This window comes from Pistacia vera, unplaced genomic scaffold (genome assembly GCF_008641045.1).
Source record: "Pistacia vera cultivar Batoury unplaced genomic scaffold, PisVer_v2 Contig427, whole genome shotgun sequence".
NCBI lineage: Eukaryota > Viridiplantae > Streptophyta > Magnoliopsida > Sapindales > Anacardiaceae > Pistacia > Pistacia vera.
In genome coordinates, this window is record NW_022196254.1 from 634836 (window position 1) to 656103 (window position 21268).

General features: G+C 37.8%; 2 protein-coding genes across 2 annotated transcripts; both read right to left on the reverse strand.

Annotated features, from left to right (window-relative positions):
* Nucleotides 1-2189: 2189 nt before the first annotated feature.
* On the reverse strand, nucleotides 2190-2597 carry LOC116143191 (probable purine permease 6). Its single transcript, XM_031428621.1, has one exon. The coding sequence runs from the start codon at nucleotides 2595-2597 to the stop codon at nucleotides 2190-2192; it is 408 nt and encodes a 135-aa protein (XP_031284481.1).
* A 1960-nt stretch (nucleotides 2598-4557) lies between these two features.
* LOC116143288 (probable purine permease 10) lies at nucleotides 4558-6126 on the reverse strand. Its single transcript, XM_031428749.1, has 2 exons — nucleotides 6019-6126; nucleotides 4558-5681 (listed from the first exon to the last, which is right to left on the reverse strand). Exons 1-2 carry the CDS (start codon nucleotides 6059-6061, stop codon nucleotides 4567-4569), a joined length of 1158 nt encoding a protein of 385 aa, XP_031284609.1. The 5' UTR covers nucleotides 6062-6126; the 3' UTR covers nucleotides 4558-4566.
* Between the last annotated feature and the right edge of the window lie 15142 nt (nucleotides 6127-21268).

Here is a 21268-nt window from a genome sequence, read left to right on the forward strand (position 1 = left end):
GACCTTGCCACCCACAAAATGTTCACTAGCCGTGATGTTGTTTGTCATGAAACTATTTTTCCTTATGAGTCCATTCCATCCACTTCCTCAAATTTAGCCCCAGTGATCCCTCTTTCTGTACCCAATCCTTCTCCACCAGTCCAACAACCCTCACCGCCAAATGCACTTGCTAGTCCTTCTCCTGAACCCATTTTACGCCGCTCTCAAAGACCTCATCACCCTCCCACAGCTTTACGTGATTATGTCTATAACCAAGTAATGTCTCCCAACCATTTGTCGTCTTTGTCATCAAGTCCACAAAAAGGTACGCGCTATCCCATTTGCAATTTTGTCTCTTATCATCGTTACTCACCATAGCATTGCTTTTTTACTGCTGTTGTCAGTCAAGATATTAAGCCTACATCTTATACTGCAGCAGCTTCTCATTCACATTGGCAAGAAGCAATGCAATCTGAATTGGCTGCTTTAGAAGCTAACCACACTTGGTCTCTCACTTCTCTTCCTCCTGGTAAGAAGCCTATTGGTTGTCATTGGGTTTATAAAATCAAACGACACTCGGATGGTACTATTGAGTGTTTCAAAGCTCGTTTGGTTGCAAAAGGTTTCACACAGCTGGAAGGTATAGATTACCATGACACTTTTTCTCCCACTACTAAAATGATTATTGTTCATTGTTTATTGCCTTTAGCAGCTACCCAGAATTGGTCTCTTCACCAACTTGATGTCAACAACACTTTTCTTCATGGCGATCCGCATGAAGAAATTTATATGTCTCCACCTCCTGGTCTTCGGCGACAGGGAGAGAATCTAGTGTGTCGCCTTCACAAGTCGTTATATGGCTTAAAGCAGGCTTCCCAACAATGGTTTTCCAAGTTCTCTACAGCTATCCAAGCTGCTGGCTTTGTTCAATCCAAAACAGATTACTCATTATTCACATGTCAGAAAGGCAAAACTTTTACAGCTTTGTTGATATACGTTGATGACATTCTTATTACGGGTAATGATGTCAATGCCATATTAGCTCTCAAGCAATTTCTACATAGTCATTTTTGGATTAAAGATTTGGGTGATTTGAAATATTTTCTTGGCATCAAAGTTTCTCGATCGAAGAAAGGTATTTCCATCTCGCAACGAAAATATACTTTGGAAATTTTAAAAGATGGAGGATTTTTGGGTGCTAAACTTGTGAACTTTCCCATGGAACAAAACATACAGCTCTCGGATTCAGGTGAATTGCTTAAAGATCTGTCTCAGTATAGGCGACTTGTTAGACAACTAATTTATTTGACTATTACTCGGCCGGATATCACCTACTCGGTCCATGTGTTAAGTAGATTCATGCATGCACCATGCAGACCACACATGGAAACTGCCTTGCGTGTATTACGTTATTTGAAAAGCAGTCCAGGACAAGGTTTGTTTTTCCTTCTCAAAATGATTTATCTTTGCGAGCTTTTTCTAATTCGGATTGGGCTGGTTGTCTAATATCTCGTAGATCCACTACGGGTTATTATGTTTTTTCTGGGATGTTTTCTTATTTCCTGCGGACAAAGAGATAGAAAACCGTATCTCTTTCCTTAGGAGAAGCCGAATATAGAGCCATGACAAGTACATGCTATGAATTATCCTGGCTACGCTCATTATTTAAAGATTTGAGAATATTACATCCGAAGCCAGCATTGTTATATTGTGATAACACAGCCGCCTTACATATAACTGCCAAACCCGTTTTCCATGAAAGAACCAGACATATAGAGATGGATTGCCATTTTATTTGTGACAAAATACAAGCTTGTTCAGTTGTAACCAAACATATTGCCTCAACAAATCAATGTGCGGATGTGTTCACCAAGCCATTGGGAAAGGAAGCTTTCTCAACTATGATACGCAAGTTGGGAGTTCTTGACATTCACTCTCCAACTTGAAGGGGAGTGTTGAGAAGGGAAGGTCAATGATATCTGGCCATTCATTGACAAATATATTGCATTAATTGTATATTTGTTTAATTTCCTTTTATACTTAAGACTACCTAGAATAGATTAGCATGATTGTAGGATATATTTGTTTAGTTGCCTTTTATACTTAGACTACCTAGAATAGACTAGCATGATTGTAGGAAATCTTTTGTATAAAGCTACGTCTCCTAATTCAATAAAATTATTCAAAAGGCAAATATTTTTCTCTTCTTTTCAAGAGTTGATGATTAAAGGAGTGAACTTCTGTGAATTAAGTAAAAATGAGAATAAAGCATTGAAGCCTAACTGGGATGCTGAAATGAGAGTGACAGTAGAGACAGGAAGATATAGCATCCCAATTGAAAACAGAAAGCAATTTGATGCTGTTAGTAGGCCAAGGGAGCCATAGACTGATGCAACAATAAAGGAAGATCTTGGCCGTGTTTGAAGAATGCTTGTGGTGGGATTTTTGAAAGCTGAAACGCAGTAGAAGAGAAGGAGAACTGGGAAACCTGCAACTTCCATTAGTGTTTCAATCCATTTGCTTTTGCCTCCTTTGACATAGTACGATCTTCCCAAAAGTATAGCCACTGTCTGGCCAACGAGGACAATGAAGATGTAGAGAGCTATTCTCAGCACCATTTGTAACTTATGTGTTTTGGCAATATTGATTGGCGGTCATATTTGTATTCTCAGCTGCATTTGGTTCTTTAGCCTCCTCAACTGCAAACAAACTCACAAAAAGATATATATATATATATATATATTAACAATAAGGGCTGTACTAATAAAGTAATAATGCGAAGGACTAGTCTCTACATCATATATAGGCGTATTTCAAATAATACTTTCACCTCGTTCATCTTGATCTCTACATATATAGGCGAATTTCATTAATTTTCTGTAAGTAACACTGGTTCTATTAGTAGTAGATTTTATGATAGCAAATTGGAATAGTTACGAACCCCAAGCGATTAGTCTTGCGATCAAGGAAGTTTGTTCATTTCTTTAAGTTTTTGGGTTCAAACCTTGGGATCACCTATCACAATAACATTGTGACTTACCTGGTTCTTTAAGTTTGTAGAGTGTTTAATGGATTTCGGAGATTAGTTGAGATACATATAAATTGGCCCGGACACCCCGGTTATCAAAAAGAAAAAATTGCACTTGTTACAACTTACAAGAGAAGTGTAATCCTTTCCAACTTAAATTTGGACGAATTCTAAATAGAAATCACGAACTCAACGTTGAAGTAACAGAATAAGACAATATTCCTAAAACTATGGTATGGAGTTTACCTTTTAGCAATTACTACCACTATCACATAAGTTCTCTTCGCTGCCATATCTATAACCTAAACCAAACAAAAATTGGATTGTTTCATGAACTTGGAAATTGGAATGTATATATATATATATGTAAAAAAAAAAAAAAAAAAAAAAAAAACACGTACCCATGATGTGGAGCTGCACTTCTTGAGCTTCTCCCATGTCAATGAAGTATATATTTTTGAAGAACTTCCGAGCTGTAACGCTAGAAGGAGACAGAGTGACAGACAGAGAGATTAATTATATTTAGATGAAATTAATTTGTCATACATGTATGTATGTATGTATGTATGTATATCCACCAGAACCTAAAACTGTAAGTTGGATAATAATTTCAATGGTTACCCTTATTAGCAACTAAAGAGGAATTCAAACACATGATCTCTTGAGTAATACATCCTAGAATTCCTATCAAACCACTCGATCATCCAGAGATAACTGATATCATTGAACTTAGCAAACAGCTGCCCGTGTAGTTAGGATATCTTCTTGTCTATTCTCAATATAAACGTCAAAAACAATGGCCACCATAAGTGTTTCTAATTGGGGCTTGATCGAAGGCCATAAGAAGGGGGCAAATCACGTTTCTAATTCGAGTTTGATTAAAGTCTATCAAAAAAGGTGATATGATTTTGCCCGTTAATTTTTCACAATTATTATGAAACCATTGGCTTCCATAAAGAAATGTAAGAATTTAATACCAAATAATTAAATATTAACTGAAGAAGATATACCAAATTAAAGGGCATCCTGGACTCAGTTGAATGTTCAAATTTGACATGATGATATATTATTGACTGAGTTTGGTCGAGACATGAAGCAGGGACCAATCCATAGATTTTTCAGATGTTGAATCACTCTTGGAGCATGTATTCTAATTCCTACACTTGCAAATAAATATCAATAATTTGGCAAAACAAAATGTGCTTTTGACTAATAGGATTAGATTTTGATAAACAGGTAGATCAATATTCATTTAACTTAACCATCCTTAGGTGGTTAGGTGATGCAATAGGAACTTTTAGGTGTATTATCTAAAAGGTCTTGAGTTTGATTCCCCTCGGTTGTTAATAGAGGTGACCTGGAAGTTTATCCAATCATTAACTTTTTGAAAGACTCATTGAAATACACGCAAACTAACACGGACACCCAGATTACCCAAAAAAAAAACATTCATTTAATTTTCTAATATTTCATACAATGGAATGGAGTAGAGTAAACAAGTGATCAGTTTTCTAGAATATTAGGTTAAGGGTATCTGTTTACAAGTTGATTCCTTGTTCTCATTCTTCACTAACATTATTTCTCTCAACAATGGAAGCTTTCGCAGCATCATTTGCATTTCTACTGTCAATTTTGGACTTACAGTCATCTAAATAATGCTGATACACATAAGAAACAAACCCCAAAACAGCCAATATCAAAGCCCCCACCTTCAGCCCACTCATTTTATCTTTGAAAAACACCACTGCTAGAACTGGAACAACAGGCAATCCCAAAGTACTTATAACATTTGAGAACACTGAAGACACTTCAAAAATCAACCCAATTGCGCCAATAGAAAAAACCTGCCAACACACAGCAGTCCATATCAAAGTCATAAGATAAGACACCTTCCCAATCTTAAACCCCTCCATTTCTTGGCTTAAACCCTTCCATTCTCCACTACCAAAAAGCCCCACAACTATAACACAACTGGCAACCAGATCTGGATAGATTATCATATCCAGAACCACCTTGAACGTTTCCTTCTTCACAACCTTGTTTAAAAACCACTGTGTAAGTGAAAGAATTAGGCCATATCCGGCTGAGGCCGCTAGAGTACATATGAACCCGATCGCATACTGTCGTTTTGACAGTTGACCATCAATGTAGCTTGATTCAGTAGAGTCATTGGTTTGAAAGATGAGGAGAATGGAGGAAATGGTAAGAAGGGTCAAAGAGTTGATAATGAGAAAAGTGAACTCCAAAGAGTTGAGGAAGAAGGAGAAGAAAGCATTGAAGGCTAATTGAGAAGCGCAAAGGAGGGAATAAGTGGAGACTGGGAGGTACATGTACCCAACTGAATACATCATGGAGTCAGCAGCTAAAAGAATGCCGACTGAGATATAAGCCGATGCAAAAACTAAAAGAGATGGAGATTTATGATTGAGATTGTTGGAAATGGGATGTTGAGGTAGTGATGAAATGAAATATAAGGGAATAAGAACAGGGAAACCTGCAGTGAGCAAAAGTCCGGCCAACCATTTGCTGTTGCCACCTTTGTCGTAGTATAATCTTCCAAGGAGAGTGGCGACCGTCTGACCAACAAGAACAAAGATTGTATAGATAGCCATTCGGATCCACCACATCAAATTTCTTTGGCGGGTGAATGAGTTTCCTTCCTTGTCTTCCTGGCCTGCAGGTAACATCAAGTTTATTTACTGGCTACATACCATGGGACATCATTGCATCGAAGTTTTGAAGTATATGTGAGACGAAGCTATTACTGGGAGCCTGTGAGGTAACGTTACCTACCAACTAACCACCTTCGATCTTGGTCCACTCTGATCCAATGGTGATTAGTGGGGAGGCAACGTTGCCCCATTGCTGTATGATTTGTTTCTTTTTCTCCTATGATTTAGTGACCGTAAACAGAAGGAAAATTAAAAAAAGATGGTCAAAAAGGCATCATCCATATGCTTGCATGTATCTCTGTGGATCAAAAACAAAAACTTATCACTCTCATCACTTACCTACAATATGAAGCTGCACTTCATGTTCTTGAGAATCTCCCATGTCAATACTGAAGAAGAAGGAACTCCCCAAAAAAGATCAAGTCTTTGGCAGAGAGATAGAAAGAAAGAGAGAGAGGCCCTTGAAAATATTAACGAATGGCAATAATATGTAATCTGTCTGAATGCGAAACCAGCAACCCATATGGGGTTATAGACTTTTGGTAAAGCGACACCATTTATGTAGCATTAATTGAAACATGTGCTATTTAATTTCAGGATGCTTTTCTGGTCACCGTTATACTCTAAGCATTTATTTGGGATGAACAAGGACAACAATCTTGTCTTTAGTGGGAGCCGAGTCATTTATAATAACAGTAGAGTTTTTAATTATCCGATTTAGATGATTCCCGCCGGCCTATTTGGATTCAATCATCAGTATTTAACTGACATTTCTCTGTTTTTTTATGGAGTAAACGACATTTTCCCACCTAAGGTTTTCTTAATGACACTTTTTCAAAATATCATTTTTCCATCTAACATTTATATTCGGTTAATATCCAAATATTCAAAATATACTTCACTTTCTTAACTGGTATTCAACGAGTTAATAGGAGTTAGGGTAAGAGAGTTTTTGTAAAGTTGAGACCGGCTGATCAAATGATGGAGACCAATTGAATATTCGTCGTCAGAATTAATCGAAAATCAGTTAAGAACAGAAAACCCTAGTTCTGCAATGGTTGGCAATTGGCAAAAAATCAAGTGCTGAAGTGAGAAGGGTTTTGTATAGAAGAGACTGGAAGTTCAAATGGTGGTGACAAAAAGAATTTTCGTCGAAATCGGCTTTGAGTAGTAATGAAAAATTAACTTGGGGTGGGAAAGTAGTATTTTGAAACTTTTTTGTGTGGAAAAGTGTCATTAAGGTAAACCTTGGGTGGTAAAAGGTGTTTACTCTTTTTTATATGGGTAGAAAATGCATCCTATTATCACAACCTTGAGGTGTGGTTGAAACTGCGGCTAGTCTAAATTGTTCAATAAAGGAAAATATACAATAAAACATCTTTATAATCATAATACTGGGACTAACTAATTTTATTACTATAAAGAGGTTATAACTTAACGGAGGTGTAGTTACAAAAATTATAGTTTTGATTTCTTATTTTATAATTAATGTTTTAGTAGTACAGTGATATTAGGATTTCAATACAGTGTTTCAATTGCCTACTTTTGAAACGGATAAAAGATCATTTCTTAGAACCAGCAAAAATAAGTGTCATTGATGGAATTGTAAATACAGTTGATGCATGGTCAATTGATGTAAAGCCACAGATAATTGTCAATGGTTTTAAGCGCTACAAAATTAGGACCACTAATGTCAATGAACTATAAGTTACAAATGAAGTGGATGAGGAGAATAAAAGAGTTACTATAGAATTGAGTGATCAGATTTGACAAATTCACTACATTAATCAAATGAATATTAATGTCTTCTTCGATTATCCAAATGAGCAACAAATCGTGTATACTTTAACCAAAGGAGAAATCATTGTTGCAATTAGATGAGAAGAGAAAGGGAATAATCCTAGGGATAATAGTACGGAAATACAAAAAGTCTTGTGTCATGAAGCTCTAAACATGCTTAAGAAACTAAAAATATTTTGGCTTCAACAAGAAGGTATCCATGCTAACGAGCTATTATATACTCGTAAGGTAAAAGATGTGATAACAACTCTAAAACATAAATCATTTTCCCAAACAATTTTAAATAAATATTTTATTTCATTTTATACCTTTAATTTTACATAACATATATATTTTTGTAATATACAGATAATTATTACTATGTAGAGGCAACTTTCCTTAAGGCGTGAATTAGAAAAATTATAACTTATTACAATGTATAGTTTATGTTAAATATTGAAGCCTGCGACGTCGTTTAAGCCAAGTAAAAACGCTGTCGTTTTTGCCTATTAGTCCAAGTCAATCACAGCCATCAAATTAAAGAGAATCTGACGGCTCCAATTCAATCAGAAGTCAACAATATAAAAGGGAACTTTATCACGCATTTGGAAGTCAGATCGTGTATTAGGGTTTTTCTCTTTTTTCTCTGTAAATGTGTTTTGTAACCTGGGTTAGGGTTTGATATTCATTCTGGTTCTTCTCTGTGTGAATCTTTCTAGAGGCTTATTTTTTAGGACAGGGTGTTCCTTAAAGGGTATAGAGTACTCTAGTGGTTGTTAAGATTTGCGGGATAAAGGGAAGTGAATGAGTGTGTGAATGTGTTGTTGACAGTGAAGGAGATTTGTCTGTAATCTATAATCTTTGAAATGATTAATCCTAGTGCAGCGAGCTCCATATTCTGGAGCTCAACGTAGATGTAACTTGTTCTATATTGAACAAGTGAACCATGGTATATTGTGTGTTGTGTGATTTCTTGTTCTTGCGTTTTTTGATTTGATCTGAGATTGATTTGGTGGTTTAAGTAATTCGGATTGTTTTACAACAGTGGTATCAGAGCCAAAGGTTCTAAGGCGTATCTAGGTTTAGAAATCGTTTAACTCTTGACGAATTCAAAAATTAGGGTTCGTTAATTTTTGAGGGTTTTTCAATTTGAAGGTTCCTAAATCATTAGGACTTCAAATCTTGCTAAGTCTTGGGATTAATTTGTGAGATTAGGTCACAAACACAAAGGATCGACGAAAATCGGGCAAAATCAAAATTAGGGTTTTTTTTAGGATTTGGGGTGTTTTCTTTTGAATTAGGGTTTCGAATCGTCCTGAATCTGTTTAAGGGTATCTCAGCTGGAAAACCAGTAACCGCCTTAAAAACTGCCTGGCAGTACTTGGCAACCTCTGGTATAACAACACCACATACTCCTTAGACTGTCTTGCCCTGTCTTACAGTACAATGAGCACTAATCGTATGGAGATCTCCCAATACGATGGGAAGATCGATTTTAATACATGGAAAAAGAAAATGAAGGCTTTGTTATCCCACAATAAGGTGGGAATTGCACTAGAAAAGGATGAAACCAAGTGGTCCGAGGAAAAGGTGAAAAAGAAAGCGGAGATAGACAAAGAAGCATACAATCTGATAATCATGAATTTATCAGATAATGTACTGCGAAAGGTGGATGGCCTCGACACACCGCTCGAGCTCTGGGGTAAACTCGAAACTCTGTATGCATTAAAGTCTGCTCCTAATTTCGCATTCTTAAAAGGTGCTTTGTTTTCTTACAAAATGGATGTCTCTAAGTCATTAGAAGAAAACCTAGATGAATTTCTTAGAATGACACTAGTGCTAAAAGGATCTGATCAGGAATTAGGGGATTCGAGTCTTGCAATGATTTTATTAAATTCGTTACCTGATGAATATCTAGTAGTGAAAAACGCATTGTAGTATACTGGAACAGTCCCTAGTGTTGATCTTATAATAGCTGGTCTAAAATCTAGAGAACTTGAGTTAAAGATACAAAAAAGAAATGGGAGTAATCTTTTTGTAAAAGGAAAACAAGAAACTGGTCACTTTAGTAAAGATACTGGAAAGGTTGTCCAACAAAGTTTAGGGCCAAAGAGTAAGAAGAAAGGAAAAGCCTATAATAATAATAAATCTAAATCAAAGACTATGAAGTGCTTCCACTGTAACAAACCTGGTCACATCAAAAAGAATTGTTATGATTGGATTAGGAAGCAAAAACAGAACAATACTGAGAGCAACTTAGCATCCTCTAGTAATAGCATTGAAGTTATAGAAGCCCTTACTATGTCTAGTTCTGAAATGGCTAATGAATGGGTACTAGACTCAGGGTGTTCTTTCCATATGAGTCCTAACAAAACCTAGTTCCAGAATCTAATAAATGATGAACCTGAAACAGTGTTTATGGGCAATAATCACTCATGCAGAGTCAAAGGGGTGGGTAATATCACCATTAGACTTAAAGGTGGCAAACTCATTATGTTAACCAGAGTAAGGTATATACCAGAGCTTAAACGTAACCTGATCTCTTTAGGCACACTGGATGAAACTGGATATAGCTATAAGGCTAAAAATGGGTGCATTACTGTTTACAAAAATGATCAAATGTTGTTTAAAGGTGTTAAAAGGAATAGGTTGTACATATTGTGTGGGCAATATCATCAAATGATTGTTAACTATGCTTTTATATCTACTAACATTTCAATTGTAGAAAAGTGGCACCTGAGGATGGGCCATATAGGCCAAACTGGTATGAGCTATCTCAAACAGCAGGGGCTATTTGGTAATGACAATGTGTCAAACCTAGATTTTTGTGAAACTTGTGTCATGGGCAAACAGCACAAGCTGAGCTTCCCAAAAGGAACTCACCTGTCTGTGGGTTGTTTGGATTACCTTTATACTAATCTTTGGGGTCCTGAAAGAGTCAAAACACATGGGGGGAATAGTTATTTTCCAACTATAGTGGATGACTTCAGTAGGAAGGTGTGGGTTTATCTACTTAGATCCAAGGATGAGGCTCTAATTAAGTTTAAGGGCTGGAAGACCTTAGTAGAAAACCAACTGGAGAAAAAAGTGAAAACACTCAGGACTGACAATGGATTGGAGTTCTATAACACTGAGTTTGACACTTACTGTAAAGACCAGGGAATTGAGAGACATAGGACAGTGAGGGGAACCCCCCAGCAAAATGGAGTTGCTGAGAGGATGAATAGGACACTATTAGAGAAAGTGAGATGCCTCATTTTCACAGCTGGGCTACCTAAGTCTTTTTGGGGGGAGGCTTTAACCACTGCTGTCTACTTAGTAAATAGGACTCCATCTAATGCTACTGGTTACATCTGTCCTGAAGAAAGATGGTCAGGAAGAAAACCATCCATAAACCATTTAAGAGTTTTTGGATGTGATGCCTATGCACATACCAAAGATGGGAAATTAGAACCAAGGTCCCTAAGATATGTGTTCTTAGGATATCAAGAAAGGACAAAGGGATATAGGCTGTGGGAGAGAGAGGCTCCAGGAATTAAGGTCATTATCAGTAGAGATGTGGTATTTAACAAATATGTGTTTCCTTGCAGGGTTACTAACATTAATGTAGGTACCTCAAGTCATCAAGTGGATGTTAGGAAACGACCCAGTTACGCAGCAGAAAATAAAAACATAAACTCTATGGATCATTCCTTAGAACCAAGATCCGGGTACAAAAATCACAGTTTATATAAAATAATCAAATCTGCAGAAAAATCAGTTCAAGGTTTAAGAAACCATACCCACGTTTGGAGGCTCCACCAATATTGTCTCTGAACGTGTTTGCTACCGATCCAAGTGTAGGATCGAACCGTAAAAGTCCACATGAAGACAATCAACAAGAACCAATGAGGGAATTGCTAAATCCTCCTTGGCCTTAAGAAATCAAGAAGAAAAAAAAAAGGTATTTGATTTTGGCAAAAACCAAAACCTGGCGTGGGAGAGTATTTTGGGGCTAGAGGTGTGCTCTTTTTAATGAAAAATCAAATAATAAATAACAGATCTCATTTTCAATTAAAACTTTTTCTTTATAGTGTTATTTAAGTTGCCCTGTTCCCATATGGAATGGGCTTGGGCTACAACCCAAACACCCCATGTTGCCAAACACTCCAATTAGATATTTATTTAATTATCGTTCTCTTCAATTAAAATCAATTAATATTTTAATTAACATTTAACAATAATGATGATTAATTAAATAGTGCGAACACACATTTAACCGTAATTTCACTTATTTAATTTTCTAACAAAAAATAAAGGCTATGACCTCAGCAAATTTAATTGCACTGTAAAATTACCAAATATCTTTTTACCTTAAAAGACGAAAACGCCCTTCTTCTTCTTGGATCTTAAATTATCTTCTATGTGTGTGATTCATAGGCTCCTCATCATATCGACAGTGTATAGTATCGCGATTAACACCAATTAATCGTCTACTAATACACACGACCAAGATTGGCCCCTAGCAAGGCATCATGACCACCTGATAGATGGATGATCAGCAAAGTAGCTAGTCAATGATATGGTTACGTACAATTCGATCCTTTCATCATTCGTTATCTCAACGAGACGAAGGCATAGAAATAGTGTCAACCTCCGGTTACTCTCGATATTATGTATTCAGTTTTGGACCAATGACCTATATTATAATCCGGATAGAGCAACAAATCCAATCACTGTGGCCACAGTTTTAGTGTCACTACCATATACTAAATTGCACGTGAGATACTTTCTCCCAAACCCGAGAGTGATGAATCCTCTGTTAATCACCATAGTCTTGATACACTCCTGATACAGCCAATCACCACGTATGACAGCTTGAAAGAAATGCGTTAGGCTAGTGTCAAATACACCAATCGGTGCACCAGGCGCTCTGGTGATCTCAAGTCTAAGGATCACATACACCACCATTCGTTAGAGGATTTGTTCATAGACACTGGAGTTCCATCCATATGGATCCTCTGGTGGGTCAGTCCAGTGAATTTGCTGCGGTGTAATCGCCTATGCAAAGCACCCATGGTTGCACCAGGTTGTCACAAACAACCTTGACAAGTGAGATCAGTCACTACCTTTGACAGGGTCATTCAACACTATGATAGCCTTACCGTATTATATGTACCCTTATCAGAATATACTGGGCTACGGACGTTTCTAAAATGGCCACCTATGTGCTCATAAGGTTCTCACTATCAAGATTTGAAACACTTGATACCCCATCCACGTTCACCATTTTAAGACATATATCAATACATATTGCAATAGTAATGATTTACGCGTATAGAATAAAATGCCTTTTATATTGATTAATAAACCTTATTCACAAGAGTCAATCTACAATAATTGATTGGCTCTAGGGTATCTACTCTAACAATCTTCACTTGCACTATAGCCAATCATCATGTATTATTACAAATGATCTCAAGTGCCTTTCATGCTCTACTGCGACAGAGGTTTGTCAGGGATCTGCAAGATTGTCGTCAGTATGCACTTTACTAATCTGAACGTCTTTCCTCTAACTATCTCTCTAATAAGATGGAAGTCTGGTTAGTGTGTCGGACTTCTGATGAGACCGTGGTTCCCTGGCTGAGCAATTGCTCCATTGTTGTCACAATAGATGTCATGGATCAACAATCGTGAGAACCACACCAAGTTCAGTATGAACTTTTAATCCAGACTGCCTCCTTGGCCGCATCTGACAAGCAATATACTCAGCCTCCATTGTAAAGTCCGCTACAGTGCTTTGCTTGGAGTCTTTCCAGCTCATGCACCACCATTGAGATAAAATGCAAACCCTGATTGCGATCGATAATCATCTTTGTCTGTTGGAAACTAGCATCTTGTATCCTCTTACAGTGAGCTCACTTCCCTCATAAACCAAGAACATATCCTTAGCCTCTTCAGGTACTTAAGAATATTCTTGACAGCCATCAGTGACGCTCACCTGGATCGATTGAATCTACTATAAGTGTTCAAAGCACATGAGACATCAATCCGAGTACATAGCATGGCATACATGATGGATCCAATTGCTGATGCATATGGGATTCCTTCATCCTATATCTCTCATTGTGTTTTAGGACACAATTCCTTAGAGAGATAAACACTATGTGACATCGGAAGAAATCCCTTCTTGGATTCTTCCATACTGAATCTTTTCAGTACCTTGTCAATATACGCACTCTGACTTAGGCCAAACAACCTACGTGATCTATCACGATAGATCTTTATACCAAGGATGTAGGCTGCTTCCCTTAAGTCCTTCATGGAGAAGCACTTGGATCCCAATTCTTTACCGACTGTAAGTTCGGTATATCATCGATCAGAAGTATGTCATCGACATACAACACTAGGAATGCTACTGCGCTCCCACTCACTTTCTTGTAAACACAGGGCCATCTTCGTTTAAAAAACTGATTCTTTTACGGCTTCATCAAAACGAAGTTCAGCTCCTTGAAGCTTGCTTGAGTCCATAAATGGATCTCTGCAACTTGCATACCATTAGCTTGACTATCAGAACGAAACCATCAGGTTGTGTCATATACACAACCTCCTCAAGGTTTCTGTTCAGGAAAGCAGTTTTGATATCCATTTGCCAAACTTCATAGTCATGATATGCAGCAATGCAAGCATAATCAAGATGGATTAATAGGCAACCAGCGAAAATGTTTCTTCATAGTCAATACCATGAATTTGTTTGAAACCTTTGGCACCAGTCGTGCTTTAAAGTATGCACGTTGCCATCCATGTCAGTCTTCTTCTTGAAGACCCATTTACACCTATTGTTTTACCCCTTCAGGTGGTTCCACCAAACACCACACTTGGGTCTGGTACATGGAGTCCATCTCAGATTTCATGGCTTCAAGCCATTTAACGGAATCTGGATCTGATATAGCGTCTTTGTATCTGGGTTCATTGTCTTGGTAGACTAGTACACACTATGTTGAGTCACGAGATAACCGTATCTCTTGGGCTCATGGCGTACTCTCCAGATCTACGAGCTCCTGTGCTACCTGAGGTGGTTCACTTTGATCCACAAGTCGTGTAGTAACCTCCTTATGTGCTCAACCACTTCCTGTGGCACATCATCCCGTCTTCGTCTAGTATATCTTGGTGGTCTAGAACTTCATCGAGTTCTACTTTTCTCCCACTAGTATTAGAAAATATTTTTTCTAGGAAGACACTAGATCGAGTAACAAAGATTTTACGCTCTTCTGGGTGGTAGAAATAGATCCTTTGGTCTCCTTTGGATACCCCACAAATAACATTTACAGGATTTAGGCCTAACTTGTTCAAAGTCAATTTTTTAACATAAGTTCGCAACCCCAAATCCTTAGATAAGACAAGTTGGGCTTTCACCACTCCATAGCTCATATGGAGTCTTATCTACAGACTTTGAGGCACACACGGTTCAAAACGTAAGTCGCAGTCTCTAGGCATAACCCCAGAACGATGCAGGTAAATCACTAAAACTCATCATGGACCTAACCATGTCAAGCAAGGTATGTTCCTCCTTTCTGACACTCCATTGTGTTGGGGGGTTATAAGGAGGGGTGAGTTGGACACTAGCCCACATTCTTTCAGGTACTCTGAAAACCCTGAGCTTAAGTATTCACCTCCTCGATCCGAACGAAGAGCTTTGATACTTTTGCCCAACATATTCTGTACTCATTCCTAAATTCCTTGAATTATCAAAGGCTTCAGATTTTAGTCTCATAAGGTAGACATAACCATATCTACTGAATCATCAGTAAATGTGATGAAGTATGAAATCCACCTCTGGCTTCAACTGTAGTGACCACATACATCATATGGATGATGCCTAACAGTTCAGTAGCCCTTTCACTTTGTCCTGTGAAAGGAGACTTGGTCATCTTGCCTAAAAGGCATGACTCGCATAACTCAAATGATTGGAAGTCAAAAGGGGCCAAAACTCCATCCCTTTGAAGTTTTGCAATGTGAGTCTTATTAAAATGAACCATACAATGCCAGAGATATGTTGGTTTTGATCGCTATGTTTAGCTTCTTGGTTCAATATTGAGAATATCTTTTGTGTTAAATCAGAACATATAATCCATTATAACCTTGCAATTCCAAATAGATACCATTCAAACTAAAGGACAACAATCATTAGATATCTCAAATAAATACCCTATATTATCCAAATGGATACTGAAATAATATTTCTAGAAATAGAAGGTACGTGATAACAGTTATGTAGTTCTAAAACAAGCCGTAGGCAAAGATAAACAATAAGTCCCTACAGCCAACGCAGCACATGTGCTCCATTTCCAACTCATAGGTCCACCTCTCCCTTGGCGAGCACTCTACTTTGCCTTAGTTCGCACATCAGTACAAATGTGAGTACCACATCCTGTGTCAATGACCCAAGATGTTGAGGAAGAGAAGTTAATCTCAATTATGAAAGTACCTGAAGTCGTAGCCTTTGACTTCTTCTTGCTTGCGAGGAAAGCCTTGCAGTGTTTCCTCCAGTGGCCAGGTTGCCACAAAAAAAGCAGACTACTTGCCCTTTCCTATGCACCTCAGGCCCAAGAGCAACCTGTCCTTTTGGGCTTGGGCTTGGGCTTGGACTTGGGCTGGGTTTGGCCTTGGCCTTACCTTGCTGTTACCTTTGCTTTACTGGCAACAACAGTAAAACAGGCTTGGACTTTTTCAAGTCCTGTTCTGCAGTCCTCAGCATGTTCAGAAGTTCTGACAGGGTTTTCTCTATCGTGTTCATATTAAAATTTATTATGAATGGAGCATATGAGTCAGGCAAGGATTCAAAATTAAATCCATTTGTAATTCTGCATCCAAGCCACATCCAAAGTCTCAAGCCTCTCAATGTGCTTGATCATCTTGAGCACATGAGGACCAACTTGGGCACCCTCAGTCAGACGACTCCAAACAGTGCTTTTGACATTGTACCCTCATGTCGAGCATTTGTTTCAAATAGCTCCTTGAGGTGTAGAATAATGGAAGAAGCATCCATATTCTCATGCTGCTTTTGCAGTGTAGGTGTCATCGATGCTAACATCAAGCATTGTATGCTATCAGCCATCAAGGAACTTTTGAAAAGTATCCTTAACTTCCTGATGGCATCAGGATCAGGCTCAGCCATGTATGGCTTTTCAATGATATACAATTTCTTTTCAACTTGAGTATAATCCGAAGATTACGATACCAGTCGAGAAATTGGATCTATCCAACCTGTTTTCTTTTTCGATTATCGGTCGCAGGTTCATAATGCTCATTTGGTGAATCTACAATTGCAGAAAAGATAAAGTTATTATAAAGTTCATTATTATTAATAAGGTCTTTTATTAACAATACACCCATTATTTTACTCAAGCCAATAGCCCTCACTATTAACTCGGGAAAGCCCGTTGGCTTTCCTATTGGACCAAGATCCCATCCTTCCCATTTCAAACCTTCGCTTTGGCGACCAAGCCAAAATGAGTTGATTAGGTAGGCCAACAAACTTAATCCACACCAGTTGATAGCTCTCACTATTAACCTCAAATGTGAAAAAGCCAACAAGCCAATCACACAATTCAATGGCTCCAACCATTGTCATCAAGCATGATTCTCAGTATCAGTAGAGTGGACACTACATGTCACCACGTCACATAATATGTGTACTGCTCTACTATGCCTATGACGCGTTTATCAACCTTCGCTTTGGCGAACAAGCAAAATCGTCATTTTAAGTCGACCCATCATCATTAAAGAAAACTCCAATGTATTTTAACCTCCCACTGGTAGAAGTGTACCCTTCGCTTTGGCAAACAAGGTTTCGACGAACAGTGGTTTGATTAAAACCATGGTGATGGAAGGCAATTGTGACTTAATATACTTTAATTGAGGGTTTGATATTTAATGTCTCATCATATTATTATCTTTGTTAGAATGACATTGTTTGGCATGTTATTCAACATTCAACCTTAGCATGCATTCTAAGCAAAAATTAAACGTGTCGGTACATGGCCCAACTAAAACCAATTTCCTCGAGCCTAGAGGAATCGATGGGTCACCTAGGGGTCCTGTAATAAACATCTTGAGTCTCCAAGTATGGTTGCCTCATCCTTTGCTCCGACTCCAAGTACATTACAAAAAACATCATTCTAAATTTACAATAAAATTAATATTAAACTAATTTTACATCAACAAATTTAGAAACCTCGATTTACATTCGAGGGGAATGAGATGAGAAAAGAATATACATCAAGAAGAGGAGAGAAGGCAGGACACGCAGGCCCTATTTAAAAAAAAAAATATTACAACCAACATACCCAAAATAATTTAAAACATTCACCCTTAGGTCTAAGGCTCATGTACCGGGCACCATGCAATATACAAACAAGTACAAAGCATACATTTCAAAAACAATCAATTTTTGAATTGGGTGGGTTTATTAATTAATTACCCTCTTAAATGTGCAGAATGTAATTGGCTTTACAAGTTATTAAAAACTGCAGATTAGACCCTTCATAAAAAAATACAGAATTGGGAAAGCTACAGACTTCGCCGTGGCGAAGGTTTTATCTTCGCCGCGGCGAGGAAGCTACAGACTTTGCCGCGGTGAGGTTTATAGTATGTACTTCGCCGTCATAGACTTCACCGCGGTGAAACCTTCCAGAGGCACATCGCCGCGGCGAAGTTGTCGCGGCGAGACCTAGAAATCCCCAATTCGTACAGTTCGCGTTTTTGTAGTTTTTCATGTACAAACATGAATCCAAATCAAATCAAACACACACACATTCAACCAGGATATTAACCAACCAGTATAACATCCATCAACACATTATTAAACCAGTTTATCATTTGAATCATTCATCCATAAACAGATTTTGCAGATTTTTCAAAAACAACATGTTATCAACAAAATACATGTTATAAATCATACAATAAACTGTAAAATTTGATACCCGAGGCTCTAATACCACTGTTAGGAAACGACCCAGTTACGCAGCGGAAAACAAAAACATAAACTCTATGGATTGTTCCTTAGAACCAAGATCTGGGTACAAAAATCACAGTTTATATAAAATAATCCAATCTGCAGAAAAATCAGTTCAAGGTTTAAGAAACCATACCCACGTTTGGAGGCTCCACCAATATTGTCTCTGAACGTGTTTGCTACCGATCCAAGTGTAGGATCGAACCGTAGAGGTCCACACGAAGACAATCAACAAGAACCAAGGAGGGATTTGCTAGATCCTCCTTGGCCTTAAGAAATCAAGAAGAAAACAAAAGGTATTTGATTTTGGCAAAACCAAAACCTGGCGTGGGAGAGTATTTTGGGGCTAGAGGTTTCTCTTTTTAATGAAAAATCAAATAATAAATAACAGATCTCATTTCATTAAAAATTTTTTTTATAGTATTATTTAAGTTGCCCTATTCCCATAGGAATGGGCTTGGGCTACAACCCAAACACCCCATGTTGCCAAACACTCCCAATTAGATATTTATTAATAAATCGTTATCTTCAATTAAAATCATAATATTTAATTAACATTTAACAATAATGATGATTTAATTAAATATGTGCGAACAACATTTAACCGTAATTTCACTTATTTAATTTTTTAACAAATTAAATAAAGGCTATGACCTCAGCAAATTTAATTGTACTGTGAAATTACCAAAATATCCTTTTGCCTTAAAAGACGAAAACGCCTTCTTTCTTCTTGGATCTTAAATTATCTTCTATGTGTGTGACCATGGCTCCTCATCATATCGGCAGTGTATAGTATCGTGATTAACACCAATTAATCGTCTCACTAATACACAGATCAAGATTGGCCCCTAGCAAGGCATCATGGCCACCCGATAGATTCGGATTCAGCAAGTAGCTACCTGTCAACGATATGGTTACCGGACAATTCGATCCTTTCATCATCGTTATCTCAACGAGACGAAGGCATAGAATAGTGTCAACCTCCGGTTACTCTCGATATATGTATTCAGTTTCTGGACCAATGACCTATATTATAATCCGATAGAGCAACAACTCATCCCATTGTGGCCACAGTTTTAGTGTCCTTGTCATATAATGAATTGCGCTGTGAGATAACTTTCTCCCATACCCGGGAGTGATGAATCCTGTCAATCCACCATAGTCTTAATACACTCCTCGATATAGCCAATCACCACGTATTGACAGCTTGAAAAGAACTGCGTTAGGCTAGTGTCAAACTACACCAATCGATGCACAAGGCGCTCTTATGATCTCAAGTCTAAGGATCACATGCACCACCATTCCTTAGAGGATTGTCCATAGATACTGGAGTTACCACCATAGGAAATCCTCTAGTGGGTCAGTCCATTGAACTTGCTGCGGTGTTACCCTACAGCAAGTACCCATGTGTTGCACCAGGTTGTCACCAAACAACTTGACAAGTGAGATCAGTCACTGCCTTTCGACAGGATCGTTCAACACTATGATAGCCTTACCGTATTATCTGTGCCCTTACTTCAAAAAATACTGGGGCTACGGATGTTTATAGAAGGCCACATATATGCTCATAGGTTCTCACTATCAAGATTGAAACACTTGATACCCTCACACGGTTCTACCATTCTAAGGATATATATCAATACATATTGCAATAATAATGATTTACGCGATATAGAATAAAATGCCTTTTATTGATTAATGAACATTATTACAAAGAGTCAATTCTACAATAATTGATTGGCTCTAGGGCATCTACTCTAACAGTGGAGAATCCACAGCAAACTAAAAGTACTCAGTTTGAGGTGGAGTCAACCAACCAACAAGAACTTGAAAAACAACACTGATGGACCAGAAGCTGAACCTATGCAAAATACCATTGATACTGATCCTGATGGTGATAATGAGAATGAAGAGAACAATGATAATGTCTAACAAGAGGTCCTGGCTCATTACCAACTTGCTAGAGACAGAACAAGGAAGGAAATAAGACCACCTTCAAGGTTCAGCTATGCTGAACTTATCTACACAGCACTACTTGCTGGTGTAGAGATACAGAGGACAGAGTCTGAGTCTTATGAAGAAGCCATACAATCAAAGGATAGTAAGAAATGGCTCATTGCCATGAATGAGGAAATGGACTCCCTAAGGCAGAACAAGACTTGGACTCTGGTTCCAAAACCCAAAGAGTCAAAACCAGTGGAATGCAAATGGTTATACAAGCTGAATAAGGGCATAAACAATTCTGATCCACCAAGGTATAAGGCCAGATTATTGGCCAAAGGCTACACCCAGCGGGCAGGTATAGACTTCACTGAGATTTTTTCCCCTATTGTTAAATTTAAAACTATAATATTGATGTTATCCTTGGTAGCACATCATGATTTAGAGCTAGAGCAGTTAGATGTAAAAACTGCATTTTTGCATGGGGAATTAGAAGAACAGATATATATGAGTCAGCCCATGGGATTTAAGGATAAACAGTTTCCTAATCATGTATGTTTGCTGCATAAATCATTGTATGGACTCAAACAATCACCTAGGCAGTGGTACAAGAGGTTGGACTCATTCATAGTAGGGATAGGCTTCACTAGAAGTGAGCATGATAACTGTTTTTATTTTGCACATGTGGATACAAATCATGTATATATGTTACTGTATGTTGATGACATGCTTTTAATCAGTAAGTCTAAAGCTCAGATTGATGTGTTGAAGGGAAAATTACATGCTGAATTTGAAATGAAGGATTTAGGCTGTGCAAAGAAAATATTAGGCATGCTAATAGAAAGAAACAGAAAAACTTGCAGTTTAAAACTC